At 39.6% G+C, this 24066-nt stretch overlaps 1 protein-coding gene across 1 annotated transcript; it reads left to right on the top strand.

Annotated features, from left to right (window-relative positions):
- The first annotated feature begins 1352 nt into the window (after positions 1 to 1352).
- On the top strand, positions 1353 to 21436 carry ERMP1 (endoplasmic reticulum metallopeptidase 1). The gene is made up of 15 exons (XM_069001444.1): positions 1353 to 1638; positions 2244 to 2545; positions 5929 to 6056; positions 6386 to 6491; positions 7371 to 7517; positions 9184 to 9276; positions 10658 to 10870; positions 11941 to 12161; positions 14916 to 15090; positions 15619 to 15809; positions 16447 to 16599; positions 17120 to 17322; positions 18025 to 18140; positions 18658 to 18821; positions 19950 to 21436. The coding sequence occupies exons 1-15, from the start codon at positions 1361 to 1363 to the stop codon at positions 20112 to 20114; spliced, it is 2655 nt and encodes an 884-aa protein (XP_068857545.1). The 5' UTR covers positions 1353 to 1360; the 3' UTR covers positions 20115 to 21436.
- The last annotated feature ends 2630 nt before the right edge of the window (positions 21437 to 24066 follow it).

The following is a 24066-nucleotide window of genomic DNA, read 5'->3' as shown; positions in this document are numbered from 1 at the left end:
ATCAAAAAATAAGTATCTTTCAGGATATCTTAAAACATGGTGAAGTACATTGGAAAGCAGTATGATAAAGATAGGGGAAATGACCACCAAAGAGGTCTGTGCCATCATTCAAAGGCAGTGTGAAAGCAGGCAGAGGTGTTTTCTTCCCGGGAGAATGGTGTGAAGTGCTGCATGAGTGACAGTCTTTGTCACAGCTTGGGCCCCATCCTCAAAGGTTCTCTCCTTGGCATGAGTTCCCTGGAAGCCGCTCTTCACTAGCACCTCCTGGCAGTATTGCTCTCCACCCCAGCCTAATTGAGCTCCAGTCTGGGCAGTGCTACACCTATGAAATGCCAAAGATACATTGCAATGGAGGGGGAAACCCAGCCAGAACCACCAGTGGTGTGACTTCATTTCTGTGAGACACCTGGTGTGCTGCCCTGTGGCACTCTGCTGCTCCCCTGCGTGGCACCACTTTTACTTCTGTGAACTTTGTTTTAATGACCAACCAACCAAACAACTAAAAGAAGCAGGAAACCAGGAAAAGCCTTGCACACCTTCACAAGCAAGGCAATGCAGCACACAATGCACGGGGCAAGCAGGGTCAAGTGGATGCTCACCCTGTAGCTGTGGCTGGACAGAGGGCTCACGGCTTCACTGCTGCCATTCTCCACAGGAAACTACTGCTGAGGGCTTCCCCGCCTCGGTGGGTAGCCAGACACAGGCCTAAGCTGCACTGGCTGTGCCCAGTTACGAGCTCCTGAGGACAAGACAGACATGGAGCTCCGGGAGCAGGTACAGTGGAGAGCAACAAAGATAACTAAAGAACTGGAGCATCTCTCTTATGAGGAAAGGCTGAGAGACATGGGTCTGTTCAGTCTCAGGAAGATACGACTGCAAGGGGACCTCATCAGTGTCTGCAAGTGTCTGAAGGGAGCGTGTCGGAGGGTGGATCAGGCACTGGTCAGTGGTGCTGAGCAACAGGACAAGAGGCAACGAGCAGAAAATGATGCACAGGAACTTCCACCTGAACATGAGGAAGAACTTTTTACTGTGTGGGTGACTATGCACTAAAACAAGAGAGGCTGTGGAGTCTCCCTCACTGGGGATATTCAAGAACAGTAAGGAGAAATCCTATGCCAAGTGCTCCGGGATGACCCTGCTTGAGCAGGGAGGTTGGAGCAGGTGCCGCACCCTGCGCCCCTACACCCTGACCCGCCCTGTGGCGATCCGCGGAAGCAGCGCCCCCGCCGGGCCCGGGCCCTTTGCCGGACCACGTGAGCGCCGGGGCCGTCCCGCGCGCCGGGCGGGGCCGGGCCGCGCTCTGACCTGGCCCGGGCCCGTACGGCGGCTGCGCGGCGGACGGGCGGACGGCGCGGCCATGGAGCGCAGCGGCGACACGGGCGTGTGGAGGCTCCGCGCCACCGCCGCACAGCGCGACCGCCGCCAGCCGCCGCCGCAGGAGGATGGCGACCGCGGCGCGGGCGGGAAGAAGCGGGGCGGGCGGCGGCCGCTGCTGCCGCTGCCCGAGGCGCGGGGGGCGCCGCTGGTGCTGCTGTACCTGCTGGGGCTGCGGGCGCTGGCGCAGGTGTCGCACCGGCAGCTCCTGAGCCGCCCGCCCGCCGCCGGGCCCCGCGACTTCAGCGCCGCCCGTGCCAGGTACGGCGGGGCCACCGGGCGGGAGGGGCGCCGGTGGGTGGCCGTCCCTGGCAGAGGGGTCGTGTCGTGCTCTGCCCTGGCGAGAGCTCGGAGCTGATGAAACAGCGCGTCCCCCATAGTTTAGTTCTGGTAGTCTCGTGTAGTGTACAGTGTCTCGGAAAGCTTCTTTGCAAATTTTTAGTTGTGTCACCAAAACGTCGGGAAGACTAAAACTATCACTGTAATTTTAGAGTGTTAATGTCAGGTGTATGTCTTGGTAAAAGTGTGCTTATTCAGACCTTCAGGAAGGGGCATGTATGCATGTACAGAACCTCACTAAAGATAAAATCACTCTTTTCCAATCACTCTTCTGTTCCTTTCTGAATTGATATGTTCAGATCAGAAAGCCAGTACCTTGGTTTAATATCATGGTAGTTAAGCTAAGGAGTCCTGAGTAAAGCTCAGGCCTGTATGCCCATTACAGGTTACTGTCTAACTGGCTTTAGCCTCTTCTGCTTACCTTCAGTTTTGAAATAGAGCCGTGTACAAAAATGTTACAGTTGTAGATAAGTTACATACTAAATGTTGAATGTATTGATGCTGAAGTTTTAATTTATGTCTTACAGGGGATATCTTGACAACATTACAGCAATTGGGCCCAGAACAGTTGGAAGTCCAGAGAACGAAGTTCTTGCAGTTAACTACCTCTTAGAACAAATTAGGGGAATAGAAAGAGAAAGCACGGATGCTCACAAGATATCTGTAGACATACAGAGGCCCACAGGCTCCTTTAGCATTGACTTTTTAGGAGGCTTTACTAGTTACTATGCAAACATAACCAATGTGGTAGTGAAGCTGGAACCTCGCAGTGGAGCTGAGCATGCAGTGTTATCCAATTGTCACTTTGATTCCGTACCAAATACCCCGGGTAGGTCTGTGTGTTTGTTCCATGTTTCTCTGTGTTACGTGAGCCGCAGAGCTTGGCTCATGGATTTCTCATACCAAGTAGCCACGTTAGATTACTGCATGTGTCAGCTAGTCTGTTTGGTCTCAGTGAAATTCATTGCTTAGAGTGACAGGTTGATCCTGTTAAACTTAGAATTTCACTCTCACTTTCTGTAGGCAGCAATTTACAGATGCGTATTTAGATTTCTGGAAGGTTTGGTTATGTCTGCCTTTCTTATAATTCACTGCTTATGCATATAGTTCATGTGCTGCTTCCACCCATCATCCAGGTCTTTTCATACTTCTTTAGTGATTTAATCCTGGCTTTTCTTTCACAGGGTGCTCAGCCAGAGACTATGCCCATCCCCACTAACCAGTCTGTTTTCCCCTCCTTTTGCTGGTATCTCAGATTTTCAGTCTGATATGCTTAAGATATGCCAGTTTTTTTTCATTTCTTTCCACATTCAAAGCTCTTGTCTCAAAATAGTGTAGTGATCAAAGGCTGGGGTACTGTTGCCTTGGAAGTGTCTATATATCTTTTACTGCTAGTTTGACTATGACTTTTTTGTACTCTCTTAGTCTTGTTCCTCTACATTTTTTAAATCGAATCCTGTTAAATTATTATTGCAGCAAGGGTGTAAACTGCTTTGTAAATTTGTGGGTTTAACAGAGCCAGGAAGGTATGGATATAAAACACAAAATTTGTTGTAACACAGCCACAGGTGTGTGCCTGTTACTGCAGTTGAAAAACACCCACAGATGTCACTCACCAACAGTACAGCTTTTACTGGAGTTTCTTCATTTACATCCCACGCAATATTTTATTTTATTGGTGCTGAACATTGTATTCTTTAGCACATGTGACTAGTCTTCATTATTAAGGAAACAATTGAGTGTTAGCTAGAGAAACAAAGCTTTTGCTGGACTCTTTCTGCCTTTTTTCTGTCAACAAATAGTATACAGAACTTCTCTTTCTCCTCAATCATATTTCGGCAACATGAGTTTCCAAATTACACTTAATAAATTCATGATTATTTTACATGCTCTGTGATGGAGGAACTGCAGAGGTGCTAATTACTGTATATATAGTCTATGTATGTCTACCTAGACTTAGAATATTTAACAAGCATAGTACTATGATTATTAAAAATTGTTTTCAAATTGATGCCCTGTGTAAATTGTTGTCAATTTCTGTGGGTTATAAAACAGGATTATGTTTACATCAATTATTTTCCTTACAGTTCCTCAGACACTAAAATACTTAACCAACCTTGCACGGAAGTGCCAAAAAAATAAGAGTGGTTTGTATAGGATTTTACAGAAATCTGTAGAGGAGCTGGAAATCAGCCTGTGTGCTTGCTCTTAATCACAAAGCAGCCTAACCCTTTACTGCAGCAAGTAGCTGCTCTGTCTTTTGTTTTCTTAGTATGCCACTTGCACATTACCTAAGCCTTTTGTTTTCTCTTCTCCTGTATTTCTCAACTATTTGCTTACAGCCCTTTTTCCATTACCAAAAAGGTGGGCTTTTAACCAGAATTAGTACGTCTCAAAGATCAATGAGTAATATATTTGTAAACCAGGTAATAAAATATAATCTGCTTATGATGCTTACATACAAAAAATGTGTGAAGCAAGACTCAGTCAATCATTAGTTTTAGTAAAGGTTGTGTTCCTTGTGAAGGAAAAACATAAATGGTAAAGTCCTAAAATGTGTCTCTTGTTCTGATTCTACTTCAGTTTGTATGGCCTGTTTGATTCTTTTCTGGTAAACTCGATGGCAAAAGCATCTTTGAAATTATCATCGCAGACATAATGTGTTTTTTTTAGGTTGGTAATATCTGCCGTAAAATCTGTTATGACCTCCTGTCAGTTTTGTTGTGTAAGAAGTACTGGGGGTATTTTCTCTGCAAGTTTGTGTAACGGTCTATGGCTACATGGCTGCTTTTATCAGATGTAAATCTGTATGTCTCTTGAAGCCAATAACTTTTATTTTTCTTAGCCTCACAGTAAGGCAAGTAAATAACTAACGTCACTGGAAACTATACTCCTCTGCTGAGTTTTCAAAACAGCATTTTAAATAAAAGAACTCAGTGTGGCTGAAAGCAGACTACTGATAAACTTGGATAGCAGTTAAGGTCTCTTCCAACTCAGAATATTCTGTGAAATTAATGAAAATCTGTGACGATCAGGGCTTTAAATCAGGTAATTGGATGGTGATCTATGGAAAGCTTTTGTCAGAACAAGGCAGTAATTTCTGAGAACTAAAGTAGAGAATGGTGCGTTGGAAAGGTCTCGAATTTATTTATTCCATGCAATAAATTAAAGCTAAAATCTAGACTAAGATTTATGTTTGTATCAGGAATATGTCCTTTTCATAGCAGTTATGTCTTACGTTTTGCATGGTGACAAGCTTTGGAAAAGCTGCTTGGTTTTTTTTTCTTTTATGTGTAAATTGCACATTTTGAGCAGCTAACTGTACCTAAATAGCATGATGAGGCTTGACCACATCATTGTCGGCATCTCAGTGCGTGTCAGCATCATGTGTGTAACCCAGGCCCACAGGAATGAGTTTTAATTTCTGTTTTCTCCCAAATTTTACTTATTAGAGCAGGATAGGGAGGTGCTACAGCTTGCACCAAAGTGAGGGAACTGGGACAATGGAAGGCCTTGTCTAAAAGATGGATACTTAATTAAGATAAAAAACCAGTGGCGTGTGGGAGAAGGTGTGAGATTGTAGTATTGGATGAGGAACTCAAAGAGGACGGACTACTGAGCTTAGAGTGAAAGGAGTTTCTGCAAAGAAGGAAGGGTGGTGAAAAGCATCTGATCAGGAAAATCTTTTATTGTAACATATACCTTATGGAGGCTTTTAAAGGTGTGAATTCTGGTATTTCCTAAGCTTTATTTTGCAGTCTTAGCTTTGTATTACTTTGAGGTTTTGTCCTCTTAATTGAATGCATTGTAACAGTGTGGAATGCTTTAAGGTGACTTGTGGAGATTGTTACTTTTTAAAGTTTGAGTGTGCTGTCAATGAAAATTACATCCTTATTTATTAATGTTGTATTTAAGAAAGTAGATAATGATCGCACTGCTTGCCTAGTAACCTGGTTAGTCTGCTTTTCGTGAACAGTAGTATTGGATCTGATTTCTTGCTCAACTTCTGAACATAATTTTTGTTGCAGCTGTTTCTTTCAACTAGTATAGACAGAGGGTACAAGCAGTACCAGAAAATATACTAAAGCTTGACACAATTGTACTCCAGTTAGATTAAGTGACTGAAATAGCATAAACCATTTTTCTTCTCTTGTCTTTGTTGCAAGTCTGTGTGTTTGTTGTAAGCCTTACTGTTTTGCTGATTGTTTTAAGGTGCCAGTGATGATGCTGTTAGCTGTGCAGTGATGCTTGAAATACTTAACACACTTTCCAAATCATCAGAGTCCCTGCAGCATGCTGTCATATTCTTATTTAATGGTGCAGAAGAAAATATTTTGCAGGTGAGAATATGCCAGAATTATAAAATATACATCAAAGCAGCATATTAAAACTCTTAACAAAGGAAAGATAACGGCTTGTGTTTATCTCTTGGAATATTCATTAATTACCTGTCATTTCTGAGGAAAATGTGTATGATTTCAAAGAGAAAAATGCACTTGGATTAAGAATATTGACTGTATTAGTTTAAGTATCAGACTTGCATTTTCTGCATCTTTTTGTGTATCTGCCTTGTGCAGTCTTGAGTTATATGCAAACGTGAATGACGGAAAATAACATTTAGGCTTGTCTGGTAGATATTTGACCTATATTTTTTTGTTTTCCCATCAAGGCTAGTCATGGCTTCATTACACAACATGAGTGGGCCAAGTCAGTCAGAGCTTTTATTAACCTGGAGGCAGCAGGCGTAGGAGGAAAAGAACTTGTTTTTCAAACAGGTATGAGCTTGCATTGTGTCCAATTTCTACACAAGGTTAATTTGATAATAAATGATGCAGACTTGAAGGAGTATTGAAAGTGACTCATAAGCAAAAGACAGGAGAATTTCTGTGCCTTTTTCCCAGGCCTTTGCAGCAATTAAGTTGTTCTCAGTTTTTAGATACTTCCAGGCTAAAGCACTGCCACAGAAGTTGCCTCATAGGTAGGAAGCCTGTGTAGAGCAGACTAGTAGAAGTTGTGTTTCCCTTTTGCATCAAGGTAAAAAGGAGAAAAATGTTTGGATAGCACATATATCTTAATACTCATAGTTTCATATGTTCTATTTATTTTTCACACCAGTTCTTTCAAAATCTCTTCAGGGAGATTGTGGCATTAGAACTCCATCCCATGCTCAGGAAGCAGCAAAAGTTCTGTGTTTTGTAGGCTGCAGTTAGACCCATGCTCCATCCTAGCTGGAGTGCAGACTTTCTTGTAATGCTGAAGCTGCTTAGCTGTTTACGTGCACTGAATGCTTTAGGGGAGAGACTTTTTTCTAAACAACAGTATTGATGTGTGATACATACATGATGGATTGGAAGTTCAGCTAAAGGTTGTGACTTCTTCATTATTGCTGGGTCTTTTTGGGACGTGGCTTATCTGCTCTGTCACTGAACACAGGAGGCAACAGTGGTTTGGTTTTTTTGCCCCCAAATGTAGCTAATTCTTTCTCTGAAGTGTGAGTCATTCCGCCAACCCAATTGTACTTATTATATAGTCTGTGGGGCAACAGTGTTAAATCTCCAGTGAGTTACTTTGCATTATTTGTTACCATGAGGATGCATATCCTAACAGAAGTTAAAAAACTATTTGCGGTGAACTTTCTGCTCATCTTTTTTTAGGACCTGAGAACCCTTGGTTGGTACAAGCATATGTAGTTGCAGCCAAACATCCCTTTGCCTCTGTGGTGGCACAGGAAATATTTCAGAGTGGCATTATCCCAGCAGATACAGACTTCCGTATCTACAGGGATTTTGGCAATGTTCCAGGTATGTTATCAAAAGACATGTCAATACATACTACGTTTATAACAAGGATACTGTTCTGCTGTTGACTGTGTCCTCAAATTTGTCCTCAAATTTCTGCTGTGACTGAAGGTCCTCAAATTTGGTTTGTTTCTCACACTGGGAGGGAAGTCTCCTGCTCCTTTCCTAAGGAAAGAGTTTTTAGATGAGTTTGTCACACAGTTTGCTAGGGATGTATTTAGATGACTGGTGTTTTCCAGAAAGAAACTACATGGTAGAAAAGTGTCCTGAAAATCAGGAAAATACTCCAGGAATTAGCAGCTATTAAATACTCTGTTTTGAAACATTTTGGTACATGATGCTAATAACGTACTTGCAGGAATGAAATGTCTGTATTTAATGGATAAACCAAAATAATCTTTTTTAGAGGTAGTGAATAGTCATTAATGCATTTTCATTACCCTTGGGTTTTGTTTGGTTGGGGGATCTTTTTGTTGTTGTTGGTTTTGTTGTTTCTGTTTGATTGTTGTGTTTTGGGGTTTTTTTCTTTCTGGTGGTGGTGTTTTGTTTGGGGGATTTGGTTGGTTGGTTTTTGGGGGATTTTGGCGGGTTTTGTTTGTTTTTTTCCATAATCAAGCACAGGATAGAAGCTTTTTAGTTTTGCTGATCTGTTTACAGTTTGCCTTCTGTTGAGAATGAACAGTGGGAAGGAAATGTGAAGTGTTTACTCAGTGTGAGCACAATTGAAAAGACTGTAAACTTCTGAAAAGTCCTTCTTGTCCTGGACAGGTTGTCATTGGAGTCACTTTCAAGAAAAGTGGTATTTCTGAATTGATTGTTAGTACAAAGCAGTTGTTCTGGCATACTCTGTACTGTTCTGAAGTACACTTCTAGCCTGAAACTAAAGTAGCTGATTTTATACAATGTGTTCTTTGTTCAGAATTGTACCTGGGTGGTAAATGATTTCTCACTGACCTCTGGGGGTTTTTTTATAAACAGATTAAAAAAAAGAATTGAGTTAAAAAACTGGTTTGTTCCTCGGAATTGAGACCTATTTTGCCAGAAATTGTGAGAATTTAGATTGCAAATAGCAGCTTTTTGCATATGCAGCTGAAGAGGTGAATGGGATACACTGAATGTGTAACTAATGAAGCAGAATAACCTTTGGGTTTTGGTAAATGCCTTTGTTTGTTTGAAGAAATTATTTGGACTTTGAAGTGAAGGGTTTTCAGACTAACTCTCTAAAAGCTGTTTACACATCACAAGTACAAAGAGCACACCTGGTCTTTTGAGAAGGTGATCTGTTGTTTCACAGTGCTGCTTTTTACTACTTTTCAGCATAAACATTTACAGAAGCTTTGCAAGGAAACATTTGGCAAGCACCTTGTACATCTTTTCTGAAGCTGAGATGATCTGGTGTTTCCATGTGTTTCTCCAGTTGCAAGAGATGTCATGGGAATCAGTACATACGAAAGGACCAATACTTTAAAATGTTTTAAAGCTGTTCTATTTTAAAGACAATGGAAGTCCAGTTAGTTTTCCTCCTGCAGAGGCTATTTTGTTTATCTCTAAGGATAATGACTGGGTTACAAAGTAGAGCACCATTTTATGTGAAGTACATGGGAGGCTTTATTTGTTTTGGGGTTTTAGGATTGCATAGATTTAAAAAATGCTGCTTCTCTTTCTGTAGGAATAGATTTGGCTTTTATTGAAAATGGCTACATTTATCATACAGAATATGACACGTCAGACAGAATTTTGACAGATTCCATTCAGAGAGCAGGTTGGTATTTTAATTCAGTAATTTACCATCGAGTAGTATTGTTGCTTTTTCATTTTGCTGTAAGATGGCTGTAGTGATAAATTAATAATTTTAATTACCCATTTAGTACATGTTGGTTGTGTTCTCAAGAACAAAGAATTAACTGAATACATATCTTTTAAATACAATAGAAATATATTTGGTCAATTTGGGAAGATAAACTTTATCAGCACCCAGTGATGTCAATTAGATTCCACAGTTGCTTTCAAATCAAAGTTATTGTCTGCCCATTGATACCTGACTGTTCAGGATTCTGTGTTCCTTTTATCTTATTAAGTCCTGTTATTGGTTAACGTTTCTCATCAGAAGCTTTTGAGTAAGTTGGTGGCATAGAGACTGATCTGCCAACAGAGATTTTTTATATTAGAATAGATCTCAGTCAAACTTATGTGGTAGCACACACCACATAAATCCTGGATAAACAGGATTTATTTTCTGCAACAGGTTGTGCTCATTAGACAGACTACAGTAAAGAAAACTATGAAGATCTTTAATTTCCCAGGAAAAGCTAACATAATCCTAAATGTCTCCAGGATTTTGACCATTCGTTCTTTAAGCTTATGTACAAGCCAACTTAGATGACCAGCATGAATATGGTTTTTAAACACTTCCTTACACCAGTTTAGCTGCAGGACAGAAAGTAGCACTTCTAAATTCCTATTGGAAAGATGATTGTAGTCATAATGGTTTTATGTAGAGCTTGTCCTCCTAAACATATCACAGATTAAAAAAAAAAAAAAAAAAAGACACTTTACAGCCAGTAGGAACTTCTAATTGTCTAGTGAAAGCTAAATGAAAGTTGAGAATGATTGTTCTCATTTGGTTACCTTGTTTTGACTGTACTGTGGGAAAGGAAAAGGTGGTTGGTGCCTATAGGCTACAAAGGAATATAGTGGCCTTTTCTTTAGAGTCATGGAGGGAAAGAAAGGCAGGTAACTGATAGACATTGAAACCTGGAGGGGTCACTTAGTGGTGAGGAGAAGAGGAGGAAGATTGGGAAATTATAAACTCTTCTATGGGTTAGCCTTCAAGTCCAGTGCTAAATATCAGAAGTGTAGAAGAAGTTATGGGCTGAAAGCCTGACTGTTCTTCCATTGCAATGGTGTCTAAGTGCATGAGAATTCCCAAGTATACTTATTTTGACAGCTGGATAGAGTAACTCATGTAGAACACTATTCTGTGTGTACTGTCAAATACCTGTTTGAGAATAATCATTTGCATTCATGTCTTCATTGAGGATATTTCTATACAATTTTTCAGAATGGTTATAGTAAAAAATAAATACTGTGTGGTAATTTATCAGCCTTGATATAATTATATTGTGTATCTACTGTTTTAATAGGTGACAATATTCTAGCTGTCCTAAAATACCTAGCAACATCAGAAAAGTTGGCTAAATCTTTTGAGTATCGACATGGAAATGTTGTGTTCTTTGATATACTTGGTTTATTTGTCCTGGCCTATCCTGCTCGTGTTGGCACAATTATGAACTATATTACAACAGCAATTGCTTTTTTTTATTTAAGCAAAAAAGTATTACAGCCAAAACCCAGAGGTAAGTCTAGGTTTGTTTATGATTTTGTTTTTTTTTTTTATTACATTACTCTTTAGCAATTAGCAATTCCTAAATGAAGAAGTGTAGGTGAAAACGTGTTCAGGCCATTACGGCATCTCTTCAGTTGAACTTCAGAAATAAAGTTTAGGTGTGCAGCATGCCATAGGAGTTGCTTTGTGTTAAGTCTCTCATCTGAATATTTATTATGGTGAAAGAATATGATAGGCTTAGATGTCTAGCATTTATGAATCATGATTTTGTCTCTTATCATATCATGAAGATTAAAATTAAATCTTTTAAAGATCTGGGTGTTGAAAAAAAATCGCCTTGTATCCATATAATTTTTAAAATTTTGTTAATTCAGATAAGGGGGCAGAATCATGTTTAACGCCTGTCTATAGACAGGACCGAGTATGAAAACAAAAAATGGAGAAAATGACAGCAAAGCTTAATAGAGTGTAAACCAACTTAAATCTTCTAATTAGACCTTTTTAGTATGTGTAGGAACATGCCTGTTAAAAAACCTTAAAAAACCACACTGATCTCCTCCTGAAAATCCAGAAAACATTTTTGGAGTAAGAAAATGTTAAAAGAAAAACAACTAAATTTTTTGTTGTTGGGGGTTTTTTTGCGGGGATGAGGCTTTGGGGTGGGTTTTTTTGGTGGTTTGTTTGGTTTGGTGGGGTTTTTTTTGCAGAGGGGGTTGTTCTTGTTTTGGTTTGGGGTTTTTGTTGTTATTTTTTTTGTGGTTTTTATTGGGTATTTTTTGTATACCTAAAAATGGAACTGTGGCTCCATTGGTTCCCTAGTAAAGTTTTTGCTATCACAAAAGCTGTACTCTACAAAACACACCAGTATTTTGGGAATAAACCTTGCAGTGGGGACATGTGCAAGTAGACATGCACAGAAATAGGCTAAGTGACGTAAACCATGCTGTTAAGATGTCTTCACAGGGGACCCCTTAATTTTGGTCATTAAAGTAGTTACACTGTGGGGTAATTAAAATTTTGATGATAGTCTGCAGTAGAATACACAGGTGTTGAATGAAACTTCTTTTTTCTTCTTCATAGCTGTTCATAACCTGAAGAAGTTATTTACTGCATTCAGCTTAACCCTCACAAGCTGGGTGTGCACACTGGTGGCAGTCCTTATGGTGGCAGTGTTTGTCTCCATCATTGGACGGGCTCTTTCTTGGTACACCCATTTCTATGTTTCTGTGTCTCTCTATGGCACTGCAGCTGCAGCTAAGCTCATTCTTGTGCACATGCTAGCCAAGAAGTTCTTCTACAAGGTGGGCAAGACTTTGTTGTTATTGTTGAAGGGCAATGAGGTGTTTAATCTGTGGAAGACCTACCTTTTGAGCTGATTTTAAAAATTGCAAATAGTTTTCAGTATCTAAAATGTTGCTGTAAAAAATTGCTTCATCTAAACATAAGGGATTGTTCTGCTAAATCAGAGAGGTAAGAGCTACGTGATTTAAGACAGCCTTGACCTTTAGGAGCTGCTTCAAAAAAAAGGCGGGAGCCTTTGTGATTTAGGTCACAACCCCAGGCAGTGCCACAGGCTGGGGCAGAGTGGCTGCAAAGCTGCCCACAGGAAAAGGACCTGGGGGTGCTGCTGACAGCAGCTGAACATGAGCCAGGGTGTGCCCAGGTGGCCAAGAAGGCCAGTGGCATCCTGGCCTGTACCAGCAGCAGTGTGGCCAGCAGGACCAGGACAGGGATTGTTCCTATGTTCTTGGCACTGGTGAGGCCACACCACAAATCCTGTGTTCAGTTCTGGGCCCCTCACTCCAAGAAAGACATGAAGGTGCTGGAGCATGTCCAGAGAAGGGCAATGGAGCTGGTGAAGGGTCTGGAGCACAAGTCCTGTGAGGAACAGCTGAGGGAGCTGAGGTTGTTTAGCCTGGAGAAAAGGAGGCTTGGGGGGACCTTGTCACACCCTACAACTGCCTGAAAGGAGGGTGTAGCCAGGTGGGGGTTGGTTTCTTCTCCCAGACAGCCAGGGACAGGACAAGAGAAAATGGCCTCAAGTTATGCCATGGAAGGTTCAGGTTAGATATTAAGAAAGATTTCTTAATGGAAAGGATTATCAAGCTCTGAAACAGACTGCCCAAGGAAGGGGTTGGGTCACCATCCCTGGAGGTATTTAAAAGATGTCTAGATGTAGCACTTAGGGACATGGTTTAACGATGGCCTTGGCAATGCAAGGCCTAGGTTGGACTCAGGTGATCTCAAAGGTATTTTCCAACCTAAACAATTCTGTGATTATTCTGATTTATAGTTCTGAGCACAGCTGGAGATGGAACAGAGCTCTTGGTCATCTGTGTTCTTCTCTGCATTAGGTAAAAGTCATTTAGGCCCCTGCAAGGCTCATTGAGGATTTGGTGTGTGTTACTTTTCCATTGCTGTCATTTGTCATGATTACTGTCTGTCTACTTGTTTTGCTTAGGATTTTTTTTCATGGACTTACCAACGTGATTTAACTTGTGTAATAATTTCATAATTATAAATTATAACAATCCCATATGGTTTTGTGTCTCGAGGTATCTGATAGATGACACTCTTCCAGGGCAGAAGTTGACTACTCAGGCCTTCTAGGCTGAGGTTTTAGGTGCAGTAATATTTAGTCATTCAGCTTGTTGTTACTTATCTTCTCAGCCATTTGTGTGGGTTTTGGACAAGAGAATTTAGGAAGCCTTAGTTGACAGGCAAATACAAATGTTTGAAAAAGTTTTAAGAACTTTGTGACATTTGGTGAATTTTCATCTTATGAAAAGTTCTGAGAGGATCCATCATGTCTTTCTCTGGAAGTAGAATTTTTAAAAATTTTTGGGGGAAGGGGAGTGTTAACTGGTACATGTATGTTACCAAATATATATATTTGGTGTTATCCCTTTGTGGAAGAGATGAGCCATTTATAAAATAGATGCATTTTTACAGTTTTCCAGTCTTCTGGATAAGCTGGCTGATACTTTCATTAGCTGTTAAGACATTTCAGGCTCTGGATCTACTTCATGCCTACTGATTGCTTAATCATCAGATCAGCCATCTCAAAATCAAAAGTGTAGCATGCTGTAGCTTGCGCCACAGTGTATCGTTAATGTTTTTTCTGTAACTTGCATTTTGCTTAGAAGTTGCATAAAAATTTTGGAAGCCAGTCTCTTCCTTGGCTATCAGAGGCAGTGCCTACTCATGGCTCAACAACTTGTGAGTTGATAAGCTTTATGTTTTGAAATAGGTTTGGCAACTTCTATGTTTCTTTGCTCTCCTTTTTTTTCTTGTCACCCCAGAACTGAAGTAGGTGCTTTCTGATAACTGTTGTTCATGCAAACAATCCTTCTTGCTACAAGCAGGATTTGCAGATAGGAACCTTGCACTGCAAACACTGCAGCATTGCTCATGTAACTTAAAAAAAACCAAAACCGAAGCAAATTACTTTTTTTATGGTTAAATTTTTTTTCCCCTGAAACATTTCTGGTGTTATCTAACCTATGATGTCTTTTATTCAAAACAAATAACGTATTTTAATAAGCAGGCTTCTGAAGTGACAGCTTGTGGCATGACCTATAAAGGCACCAGTGTAATATTTCTGCACTAATAACAGTGCTTGTGTAAGAAGTCTGTTAGCAGCTGCTGTTCAAAAACAAGTTTACATTCTCAGGAGGTACAGATAACTTTTTTACACATAAGTATTATGTAATTTATGCTGTGTTACATTTTCTTTGAAAAGGCCCTCTTTGCCTTAAACACTAGCCTTGTGTATTCTTTTGTACTGTCATTTGTACATTCCCTTCCTCCTTCTGCCCAAGCCTGTGTAATCTCTTTTTCAAGTTGTGTCAGCAGACTTAGAAAACTAATAAAAAAATATACTGTCACAGATAATTCTGTATGGTAAGAGAATGGTGAGATGATGCTTGTCAGAATTGTTTTGCCCAAGGAAAACAATTATATACAAGGAATATGGATTTTTCTGTGTGTTCTCATGAGGTGGGATCTATGGAATGTGCACAGTAATTAAATGTATTTACTGCTTTTTGTTACAGAATATGAATGAGCAGTACCTGGGAGATGTTTTTTTTGATGCCTCATTGATGATTTGGTCAATAGCATTGGCTGTGATGACTCAGATGGGCCTTTGTTCAGCATTCATTTGTACATTGTGGGTAGCATTTCCTTTACTCACTAAGCTGATGATCCACAAGGAATTCAGCCAAAAAGGTATTGGTTTTGAGGGGTGGAAGTGGTATTTAAAAACTTCTACTCTTACTCTTATTTAGGCAAAAGAAACAGCAAACATTGACTTTGAATAGTCTAAGTCACATTTTTTAATGAAAAAAGTGTTCCTGAACTTAAGACAGATTGAAAGTGTGAGAAGCTTTAAAAAAATACACTGAAAAACATCCCATGTCTCAGGTTAAAAGAGCAGCATATGGGTATATTAACAAGCGATCAAAATTTTGATAACAGTTAAGGTTCATAAAAAATACTGTAATATTTAAGGAATGCTTGGGACAGAAAACATGTTAAATTTTTTTTTGTAATACAAGATTAATTTTATGGTGGTTTTGAAAATTACAGTAGTGTTGGCTATGCAAAATGAGATCTTTTCATATGCATATTGGGGATGAGAACCAGTATTGTGTATTGGGCCTTGCAGTGGTATTGTGGATATATCAGTAAAGCTGCGTGTTTATGTCCTTTTCAGCTTTACTTCTTTTGTCTTTTGTTTTTTCCTGTTCCCTACAGGTGCCACAATAAAGTTTATTGTGATGTACATGCTGGGGATGTTTGTTCCCTATCTGTATATGCTGTATTTAAGTTGGACTGTATTTGAAATGTTTACACCTGTCATGGGACGAAGCGGTTCAGAAATTCCACCAGATATGGTGTTGGCAGGATTTATTGTTATCTTCACTATGATCCTGTCTTCCTATTTCGTAAGTAGAATTTGTAAATATTGTCTAAAACCATTAAACTTTCTCTAGAGTTCAGAATAAGAAGGTTTTTTTAATTAATACTAGAAATTAGTGATAATTTGACAATATCTTAAATGTTACTGTAAAGTTCTAGGAAATGATTCCATGTTTTGTGTTAGTCAAAGAAAAGTCATTGAAGCAGGGCTTATATTGCTCTATGATGATGTAGTAAAGACTGATGTAAAATATGAAATGTAATGCTGAATTTCGAGCAGAGATTCATTTTAGGTGTAGTGTATGACTGAACAATACATGTACAAACTTCAAAAAGAATACTCAGTTTTGTGGTTTTTTCTGCTGCCATAGAACGTGGAAAGATTCTGGGGCTTTTTTTGTTGGCAGATGTTTTAAAAACTAGAAAGTTTTGAAAGCTCCAGGAACTACTCACTTTATTCCTGTTTTATAAAATAAATCAGCTTTAAAAATCTCAGTTTTAAATGCTGAGATTAAAAAGAAGTGTCTTGTATGAGGTGGCACTTGCAATTATGTCTTTTTAATGTACCTTCAGTTCCATAATTGAATTTTAGAGTTATACAAGTAGTGTCTTATATCTTAAGTGTTGCAGTTTTATAACTGAACTGTTTTTTTTATTCTCTAGATTAACTTCATTTACCTTGTCAAAAGTACAAAAACGACGCTAATAACTTTAAGTACTGTGTTTGTAGTCACCCTGATTCTTGTTTGTAGTGGAATCTTCTTTCCTTATACTTCTGATGCAGCTAATCCAAAGCCCAAGCGAGTCTTTCTCCAGGTAAGAAGAGCTTTGCATGTTGTATTGCCTCTTTTGGTTGCAAGAGTGTTTTGTTTTTTTCAAGGCTTATTCCCCCCATCCCTCCTCCATCCCAGAAAGAGTAATATTCCCTTTTTTTTTTTATTTAAAAATTTAAAAGCTCTAGTGATTATTCCTGCATTTGAAATGATGGCTAATGTTCCCCTTGTTCAATCTCAGTGTTCAGCTCCTCTGTGTCAGAAGAGCAGGGTGTTTTAGGGGGTTTTAAGTGGGCAAATTGTGTAAGTGATGATAATTTAAAAAGTGAATGAGGTTTGAGGTGGGCTAAAACAGAGTCATCTTCTGATTGTGTTCTTATGGTATGTATCTTACCTGAGTAATTCTTGCATTTGTATTCATAAATACTCAGATATGTGTTCAGTGCATACTGAAAATGCAGTAGACCTTAAGGATTCACATGGAGGATATTTCAGAATCACCTCTACTGCTTGCACGCTCCAGAGGCTCCATCATCTTTCTGTGTTTGTTTTTTTTCTTCTAGCACGCAAGCAGAAGATTTCACGATATAGATGGAAATGTGATTAAAAGTGACTCTGGTATATGGATTAATGGGTTTGATTATAATGGAATATCTCACATAACTCCCCATGTACCTGAAATCAATGACACCATTAGAACTCCATGTGAGGAGCAGGCTCCTTTCTGTGGCCTTCCTTGGATTCTGCCAGTGCATTTCATGTTCCGGTTGGTGTGAACTCTCCTTCACTTGAGCACTTTACTGCAAAGTATAGTGGTCATTTATGCAATTTCACTTATGTAAGGGAAGAAAAACTAAGGATAATCTTGGTCTAAAAGTAAATAATCCTTCCTCTTCAGAAGACAAACTTCGGCCTAGGTGCTAAGTCTTCTGCTGGAGTCTCTGCAAGAGACTCTGTGGGTCTGCTGCAGGAGCTTTCGAAGTTGATGTGTGGAAAATAGATGTAAGCACCAGTGGAGAAGAAGGTGAACGGGGGAGCCTCCTAAAGGGCAGTTCAGAGTAGGAGGATGTATGTCTGTCTCCTCCCTTCCCCAGCTGACTGCAGAGGATGTCTAGAGTAGCAGGTCTCCACAGAAGAAAACCAGCTGCTGTGGCTATTTCTCACACCTCAAGAATCTTGTGAGCAAAAGTGTAGAAGGTGAAAATATTCTCACTCATTTGTTTTGTAAATTAAGGCAGATGATGGTAATGAATGACTACACTGGTGACTGTTTTTCTAATATGCCCTTTAAATATTTGTCTGGCCAGAAGCTGATTTTACCTGCCTTCTGCTAGAATCAACACCTTTTGAATATTTCATGTAGTAGCAGCACAGTCAGCTGTACTATAGAGGAACTTCTTGTCTTCTGATGTTTAGTACTTCAGGGTGTTGCATTGAGAATAACTTGAAATTTTTTTTTCCTCCACAGGAAAAACTGGTATCTTCCTGCTCCAGAAATTTCACCAAGAAGCCCAATTCAGTTTAAACTTCTGTCCAAGGAGCTGATGCCCAGGAACTCTGTGAGGTTAAGCTTTGAAGTATCCGGTGAGTGACTGAAGCTTCTGGTTTATGATCTGTGTTTATTTTTATGCCCATAATAAATCAGGCTTTGACTCCAGTACTGCAGGTTCCAGTGCCATTCCCAAGATAGTAAGCCTTGTAAGATCAGCATGAATTAATTCAGTTTCATAGCACACTAGAAGCTGTGAGTGGTGTGTTCCAGTTCTTACTTCTGGGACTGATAACATCATCTGTCTTGAGTAAGTCTTGATTGTTTTACAGCAGGTTCTTTCTAAGAGTGCATCTTGTAGCATTTTATATGTTAGTATATATCGGACTATATTATATTAATATTGTGAAACGTCCTGTATTCCTCTGTTACATCATCTCACTTATCCCAGTGCTTAGCAAAAATTGAAGTATCTTCTGTAGACAAGACATTTTTATCATGCTTTGGAAGACATGGATAGTAATACAAAGATGACATGCTATTCTGTCTGAAAGCATGTGGTTATCCCGCCTCTCCTGTTGATCATGTGGACACACATCTCTGTCCCTGCAGGCCCGAGCCACATGTCCCTGTACGTGCGGCCGCGCACAGGGTCAGCGCTGTCCCGCTGGTCCCTCGGGGATGGAATGCCAGTTGCCAGCCTGGGGGGAGACTACTTCGTGTTCTACTCCCGTGGGCTGCATGCGGCTCCCTGGCTCTTCTGGGTAGAACTGACGGTGAGTGCTGCTGGAAACCTGGTGATGCCTTGGTCCGCCCTCTTCCCACCATGGCTGCCATTTCCTATGTGAAGAATGTTATAGTAAATCTTTGCCTTTATTTGATAGATCTTAATTCTGGTATCCTTCTTTTAGTATGTTGGCTTTATAGATCAGCTCCTATGTATTTTCCATGAGTAGTTCGCCAACTTGACAAACAGCCAAGGCAAAAATATTTTTCTTGTCTCCATGGTCTTTGGTCATAAGTTTGGATTTCTCCTATCTTAACCTCACAGTTCTTGAAGTTTTATCTTTACTACTGTTATTTCAGAGTTGATTTTTATTATTATGAGTTACCTTTTCCCTTCCTTTCCCTTGTTTCCTTGGTTTTGGGGAATTACAGAGTCCTTGGTGGAAAATGTACGGGTCTTGAAGCGGAAGAGAGTTGTCAAAGCTTTGTTTTCAAAATTCTCTTTTACATTATTTTCAGTGGGACTCAAGGCTTCCAGCCTTGCAATTTCAGTGGGATTTATGATCTGCCTCCCTACCCTTCTAAATTCCAAAGGAATAACTTTTTGCAGATCTGTATGTTTTTACTACAGGTTTAACAGTGTCTTATCCTTCAAGTGAATATTACAAGTATCTTTGAAAGTTCAGGAAATCCCTTATTCTTTCCTGCACCAGGCAGTCTAAACACAAATAATCCTCAAAGGGTACTTGATAAGGCAGACTGGAGTCTCAAGGGTGACAAGCCTTGCAAGACTGATAGAGTCAAAGCTAGCCAGAAAGGGCTGTATGTCCTCAGGATTTGCAGTAAAAGGATCAGTGTAAATACTGTGTGGGAGTCCATATCTTGATTTGTCAGCAAAACAGACATACAAACATTGAAGTTGGGGCACGTGGAAGCTGTGTAACACATCAGAGACGCTGTGATCCAAATACCTGTTTACCAGTTAATTTCAGATTGTACTTGTCATGTAATCAGACTGATACGTTGAAGATAGGAAGTATTTTAACACAGAGGACAAAGAACTGCAGAATGAAGTTTGTTGCAGAGATACTGTCTGTAGAAAAGTGCATCTGAATTGTTCTCATATTGAAAAGTCATGAACAATCATAAAGACTGTGTTGTCCTTTTCTCACTTTCAGGCCCCAGAAAAGCATTCTGATGGAGTAGTCTCCCTCGCCATAGCAGCACATTACTTTTTTGGGGAAGATCAAAAGTCACCTCAACTCTATACCTTACTGGAGAGGTTTCCAAACTGGACGTTTTCTTCTGGCTGGTCCTGTACTTACGACCTTTTTGTCTTTTGACAGCAATGCTGCAGGGCTGATAGGGTTATCTCTGATGCAGAATGCTCTTGTGGCAAGCACTTTCTAACAAGATGCCAGAGACTTCAGCAAATTGTGTTTCTTTGGCAGTTTGACTATTTAAAGACTACTGCTATCTTGGGGATATAATACTTTTCTGTCAACATGAATGCAGTTCACCTTGGCTCTTCCACTGAAGTGGCAGTTTGGCTCGTGGGTTTCTTAAAATGAAAACTGCACTTGACAAGGTAATATTAGCATAATAAATGGTGGCAATTGTAATGGAAGGGCTTCATGGAATTTATTTTGTTGCTTTGTAAAATACAACCATACTTCACAGGTACGTGGAGTATCACCTACCAATCCTATTCATCCTATTCAAGTCAGATCTCCAGCTAAAAGCAGCTTGTTCCTGTGGGAGCAGGGCAGAGGTGGCGAAGTCCTGAGTGTTACTTTTGTCACTGGATTAAGTCACTGAAAGCTGTGATGCTCGTACAGGTTGCATTGAGTCCTTGGCAAATGCGCAACGCAGAGAAAACAATATTATGATGGAATGTTGTAATTGTTTATCCAAATTGTATGTTTCTGTTAAAAAACTTAGTTCTACCCCTTTTCCCGTCTCTTCGGTGTTACGGCATGAGTGGCTAAGTTCAACCTAACTACCATCTTGTGGTTTTGTTCCTATTGGGATCTTTCACTATCAGCACATGTGACTTGCTCTCTCCTATGTAAGAGTGCTAAGTTCCCACTGCTTTACGTGGATGTCTTACAATTAATCGATTCTAAATTTTAAGTTACCTTCCAATTTATTAGAATTGGCTAATTTTGGTATCTCCTCTGGAGAGATTTTTGGTAGTGTGATGGTATTGCACTTGCTAATACATTTTACTATTTCTTAAAATAAGGTTTGCTTTCCATAAGGAAAAGTACCTAAAAGAGTAATCTTAAAAAGATGTCTAATATGTCTGGATTGCTCTTTTATTTTCACAGGATGGATTTTATAAATGACTGTGAGTGTTTTAGAGTATCTTCCAATTTTAATTGACAAGCTTTGAAATCCAAAGCTACTGACCTCTTTTTTTGTACTTACCAGGTTTTTGGGGTTTTTTAGTGCAGTGGTTAGTAGTTAAGGGTAATTTCTGAAATTCAAAGAACTCAGTGTATCTGAAGGAACTTCATGCTTTTTTCCAAATTATGTATAAAACATTTTGCTGTATCAATACCATGCTACAAATTTTAGTGGTTTTTTCCATCGCACAAGTATTGCCTAATGTCATGCAGAGCAGATTTTGTGCAGGCATCATCATTCAGAGTAGAAACATGCTAGTGCTGGTAAGTTTGCAGAGCACATGTAAGAAAATGTGGCAGTTAATTTGTGTGAGCTGTGATGGATAACAACTCTCCAGTCAGGTATTTTTCCTTCGGATTGTTCTGTAATTGTGTGTAATAGTGGAAAGAATCAGTTTCATTGGTTGCAAGGGACATTCACAGAGTGTCAGCTCACTCATGGACTAGGGTAAGAGGTTTAATTACTGTAATCATAATGAACTGGCCATAAGTATCTTAAAACCTGTGGGTTTATATATAATGTGCATTAATCATCACTCATTTGATTGTATCTGATTTGAAACTAGAATCCCTATGTTAAAGTGCTATTAGTGATTTGAAAATCAGAGTTATGAACTAAAAGTCCTGTGTCTTGAATCTCAACGAATGTGTTGTACTGTACTCTGGCTGATGCACAGCTAGTTAACTAAAGCTGCACTGATACTTGCCATCTTCCTCAGTTTTGATTTTTGTGTTTTGCCTCTGATTTAATGCTTTTAAAGTGCTGTGTGAAGAATTCATACTGGGAGCCAAAAATATAAAAATGTCTGTTGGCAATTTCTGAAACTTTAAGTGAAGCAATAACTTCAGTGTCAGGATTTAATCCTTGTTAAGTAATTTAATTATGAGGTATGTCTGGTGTGTTGCAAATTTCTGTCTTTGTAAATAAAAGCAAAACTTGATTGGTGAAACTTGATTTTTAGCATGATTAAAGGTATATGTGAGTTGTTTTCATTCACTGCAGTAATGTTTTATTTGAGCATGGGGTAGAAATACTGCTAAGAGGTGCGGGGTTAGACAGTTCGTGTTAGAGCTGTGTGGAAGATAAGCTTGGGCGAAGAATGCAAAAATCATCTGAGTTCAGAAAAGTTTAAATGGGAGTCCTGGCTGGTTTCCTGGAAAGGAAGGTGGTTTTTGAAATAAGATGTGATACAGAGGAGTCACTGGTAGCTAAGCTAAGTAATCTTTCCAAAACTGATTGTTGAGACCAGATTTATTGTTGATCACAGAGAGAAAAACAGGATGGAAAAACTTGCTGTTTATATCCATCTGCTTCCCCATTCAAGTACAAGCAGATTAGTCTTCTGCTACTACGGGTTGTTATTTCTCATAAAAAAGCATTGTGTGTCTTACTCTTTGAAGTGTATAAAATTCAAGCAACTGGTAACTTTAAGGATACAGGGGCATAGAGCAGAAAAATTACTTACTCTTAGTGGAGGCAGTAAACAGTTGATTAGAATCACCCTATGCTCATCAGAAACAATTTACATCCACAGCAGTTTCTAAATTGCTTTCTTCTTCTCTTCTACCCTGGTTTTGATGGCTTTGAGAATCTACTGTTCTCTATTAAAATACATATTTATGAAGCTCTCTGAGTACTAAGCACTTCATCAGTTTAAGCAAAGGAGGCCTCTACTTGTTGTGGTTATACAATCTAGTGCATCATTATAGTGTGTCACCATACCTTCACGATCACCTGTCAAGTACAAGTATGCATTTGAATAAAGTGTTGGAATAGGTGCAATGAACAGGAAAATTTCAGCTATCATACACAAACTGACAGACTGTTGAGCTGAGTGGGGCTGTTCTGTGCTAGTAAGACTTGTCTTTAATGTCTGTCAATCTTAGTTGGATTGCAGTCCTCCTGGAAAAACACTAATCAACTAGACAAGATCTAGCAAGTCTATACAGAGCTAGTTGTAGCAGGTGTGACATAGCTGAAGAACATTTTGTCTGCATGGCAAAGGTGTTCCATACTCTTCTCCCTTGAGGGCTAAACCTAATTTGACTTCTATAATTATCTGGAAGAGGCCTGCAGGATGCCCCATCTTAGAACTTGGTATGTGGTCTTGGTAGAGAATGAGAGAAAGACATGTGAGATCAGTAAACCTGCATTCTGTGGTTAGTGTCAATTTATGTAACTGTGTCTTCCATTTTGAAGACAAAATATGCATTCTTCACATTCATGAAAATCCCTTCCAGTCTTAGAGGATAAATTTATCCTACAAATTAGCCAGGGTTCCCTGGCAGTTCACTGCAGAAGAGGGTCTGTTGGGCTGCAGCACTGTATGGTTCTGTCAAAGCTGTTGGGTGCAGCTTGAGAACAGGCTAAGCATTAAAGCTGAGTCTTGAGCAGGAAGTACAAACCAGATTAGGGAGATCTAGACCCTGCTGTCTGTATTTCAAGCAGGATGTCAAGCATGTGGTCCTTAGCAAATGTTTCAGAAATCTGAAAGAATCAGTCTTAAAAACAAGCAGAAATTAATCTAAAAAGGAACAGTTATTTCAACCTGTTCTGAGAATAGAACAAATAGAAGCTTTAAAGCCAGTAACTATGCAGGTGAATTTGAGTAACCATCTTAGAAAGCTGCCCATACACAATTTATTTGGGGATGTTCTTTTCAGGGGAGTGGTGGCAGTTTGCTCTATTTGGGTGGTTTTGGTTTGTTTAGAGGTTTTTTGTTTTGTATTATTTGGGATTTATTCTTTTGTGTTTGTTGGCGGGTTTTGGGGGGCTTGGAATTTTTTGGATAGAAGACAGTAATTTGAAGAAATTTAGGAAAGAATAGTTGGGTGCCATATGTCTGCTGTGTAGTAACTTCTGGCTCCAGCTGCGGACTTGCGAAGT

The sequence above is a fragment of the Aphelocoma coerulescens genome, assembly GCF_041296385.1.
Source record: "Aphelocoma coerulescens isolate FSJ_1873_10779 chromosome Z unlocalized genomic scaffold, UR_Acoe_1.0 ChrZ, whole genome shotgun sequence".
Classification (NCBI taxonomy): domain Eukaryota; kingdom Metazoa; phylum Chordata; class Aves; order Passeriformes; family Corvidae; genus Aphelocoma; species Aphelocoma coerulescens.
Note: the sequence above shows the minus strand (reverse complement) of the source record. Positions and strands in the feature narration are given on the sequence as shown.

Coding starts and splice junctions, on each gene's coding strand:
- ERMP1 (XM_069001444.1), top strand. CDS start 1,361: ATGGAGCGCAGCGGCGACACGGGCGTGTGGAGGCTCCGCGCCACCGCC. Junction 10,871..11,940: donor ATTACAGCCAAAACCCAGAG/GTAAGTCTAGGT, acceptor TCTTCTTCATAG/CTGTTCATAACCTGAAGAAG. Junction 15,091..15,618: donor CAAGGAATTCAGCCAAAAAG/GTATTGGTTTTG, acceptor TGTTCCCTACAG/GTGCCACAATAAAGTTTATT.